Consider the following 3,127-nt stretch of genomic DNA (forward strand, 5'->3'; position numbering starts at 1 on the left):
AAAAGAAAGTATCGGTACTCTTGTTCGTTCTCAAAAAAAAAAAAAAAGTATCAGGACATCTCCTATAATGCAATGCAATCCTGTAAAACAATACCCATTAGTATCGTTTTCAAATGATGATAAATATTCCAAAAGAAATTCTATAAACGTTATTTTGCATTTTTCTTTTTTTTTTTTTTTTTTTATCAGGGACTACACACAAACAGAACAAGCAGTACACATACTCAACAAAGCTTTGAGCTAATTACTTTAAGATAATTATCTCTCTGGACCAATCATGTTAATGTGGCTAATTGATTGGCGGAAGAAACAGTCTAATGATGAACAGGTGACTAAGAACTGCACAGGGTGTTTGTCATCAATAAAACAGACACACACACCCTGTCACAACATACTTCAAGTAAAATACAGACACTATAGTGATTTTAAGTGTGTTTGTTTGAGTTTGTTTTTGAAATGCCTCCTAAAAAAGCTGCTGCAGAGTCAACTGCCACAATCTTGAAAGATTCTGAGCCAGAAACTTTAGAAGAAACAAAAACAGGTTTGTACACCCAAAGTTTATTTATTTCAGAATAAACTGTTACTTTAAATCCTGAAGCAATACTAATGGTAAAGGAATGTTACTTCAGGGCCCAAATTTCACACCCTAACCCAATACAAAAAAAATGGCTTTTATAGAAAACTTACATTTTTTTGTATTATTTCATTAGGGGTGGCTTGTACCAACAAGGATTGATCTTATTTGGATCAAGGTTTATCTGAATTGTTGCACCTGACTTAAAAAATAATCAGGGTTACATTAACTATTGATTTTGATCTTTTATTTAAATGTTTCAGTAAATCTGAATCCTGTTGCTCCAAATACTTTTTTTATATGAATCTCAGTTAGGGATTAACTTTAAACTTGCAGCTGAGGTGTTTTAATAATAATTAATCATGACTAGGTAAATGGACAGTGGATGTGCAATCAGCCCACTGAGAGACACATCATTTGTCTTTATGGTCTGAAATGCTGAGCTGTTGGCCGCAATGTGCTCTCAAATTCAGTGTGCGAGTGTGGCGGCTCGTCTTGGTAGTGGCACGATTACCTGCTTCCCCATCCTTTACTTGTGGGGACATGGGATGGAGTCTCTCGAAGCGAGAATAAAACGTAATTATAGCATTTAATGTGAGCGGTTACAAGGTTTTTTTTTTTTTTTTTTTTTTTGCTCCACTCTTATGCTCGTTTCAGTCGGTAGCATGGGCTGTTTATTCTGCCCACAGTAGTGGCGCTGATGGGTGGTGGCGGTTGATCCGAGACCTGTGTGGTCTTCAATTTATGATGCCATATTTTCTTAGCCTCCTTGATCGGCTCAGTGTACTACCGATCTACAGCTGTTAAGTTCAGAATCCATCATTGCAAGGGGGGGGAAAAAAATTCATCACAGGTGACTATTTTAATCGCATTAAGTTTCATCCCTTTTTGTTAAACTGTATTAAATTTAAAGTGGTGTAACAACTCTAAACAAAAGTTGGATCAACAAACCCTGGATTAACTCTAAACTCTGCTTAATTGAATCCTTATTGGTGCAACCAATGTACACTTAATGTTTTAAATGTAGTTTCAGATGTGTCCACGAGAACGAGCAGTAAAGTGGCTGTACGGAAGGTTTCTCCTCATCCATCTACGATGGAGATGGTGAAAGAAGCTCTGAAAGGGCTTGACTCCAGGAAGGGGGTTTCGGCTCAGGCCATCCGTGGGTACATCAAAGAGAGATACACGACTGTTGACGAGACCCGACTCAAGTTTATGGTGCGACGAACCCTGACCAAAGGCATTGAGACAGGCGTGTTTGTGAGGCCTGCAAATTCTGGGCCAACCACGACAGGGGCTCAGGGACGCTTTCGGGTAACTTGCAATTTATCCTCTGGATAACTTGTCAATCTAGAGTCCTCCCATTGAAATCCTACTGGATATGGATTTTTTTTTTTTTTTTGACCTGATCAATGTATCTAAGGATCTGTGCATTTGGTGTATAAATGGTCACAGTGTGTCCTTTTTTTATTTCAGATTGCTTCGAAGACTAAGGCAAAAGAGGCCAAAGCACAGTCGGAGGAAAATGCTGATCCCAATGTACAGAAAGCGCCCAAACCTAAAAAAGCCAAGGCATCTAAAGTCAAGGCTGAAGGTGTGTTAAGTGTTTGCCGTCTTAAGCATCAAGCCCTAGTGATTTGAACTGTCCATGAAATATTAAAATGGGTGGGGGGTTTTGGCATTAGAGTTTTTGTAGGTATAGCCTCCATGATCTTTTTGCATGAGATGGTATTTGCAATTTCCCACCAATCTATTACCCCTTTTTCTTTTAAGGGGCAAGCAAAGAGAAGCCGAAGTCCACAAAGAAAAAGGCGACTACTGATGTGAGTGCCTTTTTTTTTTTTTTTTTTTTGTCTACTGCACGAGCGGACCTTTTTTACAGCTGTACGTTCTGAACACCATCTTTCCTCCATTTTCTTAGGATGTGAAGCCAAAGGCGGCTGAGCGCAATGGTACTGCCTCAAAGGTAGCTCCTGCTAAGAAGCCCAAGGCAAAGACTGCTGCAGGGGAGGGTGCATCTGAGCCCAAACCAAGCAAGGCTAAAAAAGCATCTAAAGCCTCAGAGGGCACTGAGGAACCAGCAAAGAAAGCGGGAAGGAAGGCAAAGGCTGCAGTAACGCCAGAGGAGGGTGATGCTGGAGAGAAGGGTGCTGCAGCAGCTAAAGCTCCTGGGAAACGAGGAAAGTGATCAGGATCTCAACTGTTTTTATCCCTTGCATGGCATCTTATTTACGCACAAAAATAAAGACTTTTACATTTTCAAGAGATCAGTAGATCTTCTTCTGAAACTTGTGAAATCAGTAGTTGGGTGTAATTTGAGGGTTTAAAGGTCTAAGGCTGTGCATAACACCCTTTTAACCACCCTGCTGAAACGTGAGTTTGTTTCAAATTTGCCACTTGATTTTTCACATGTAAATTAGTTTCAGCAAATTATTGCTGAAGGTTTGCCAGAGGTTCACCACTACCGATGAAGAGCTGCACACATTTGCGCTGACTCAAAGCTCATTTGCATGTGAAAATGAGCAGCTTTTTGTAAGGGCAGAGATCTTCTCT

The 3,127-nt window shown here is 40.0% G+C and overlaps 1 protein-coding gene across 1 annotated transcript; it reads left to right on the plus strand.

The window, feature by feature from the left end:
• The first annotated feature begins 456 nt into the window (after positions 1-456).
• LOC127426360 (protein B4-like) lies at positions 457-2,762 on the plus strand. Its single transcript, XM_051673128.1, has 5 exons — positions 457-541; positions 1,608-1,888; positions 2,051-2,168; positions 2,348-2,397; positions 2,496-2,762. The coding sequence occupies exons 1-5, from the start codon at positions 457-459 to the stop codon at positions 2,760-2,762; spliced, it is 801 nt and encodes a 266-aa protein (XP_051529088.1).
• The last annotated feature ends 365 nt before the right edge of the window (positions 2,763-3,127 follow it).

This window comes from Myxocyprinus asiaticus, chromosome 3, assembly GCF_019703515.2.
Source record: "Myxocyprinus asiaticus isolate MX2 ecotype Aquarium Trade chromosome 3, UBuf_Myxa_2, whole genome shotgun sequence".
In the NCBI taxonomy this organism is placed as follows: Eukaryota; Metazoa; Chordata; class Actinopteri; order Cypriniformes; family Catostomidae; genus Myxocyprinus; species Myxocyprinus asiaticus.

Bases quoted from the DNA above. Each gene is read 5' to 3' on its own strand.
- LOC127426360 (XM_051673128.1), top strand. From the start codon at position 457: ATGCCTCCTAAAAAAGCTGCTGCAGAGTCAACTGCCACAATCTTGAAA. The intron at 542-1,607 runs GTTTGTACACCC...ATGTAGTTTCAG, and splicing joins TTTAGAAGAAACAAAAACAG to ATGTGTCCACGAGAACGAGC. The intron at 1,889-2,050 runs GTAACTTGCAAT...TTTTTATTTCAG, and splicing joins GGGCTCAGGGACGCTTTCGG to ATTGCTTCGAAGACTAAGGC.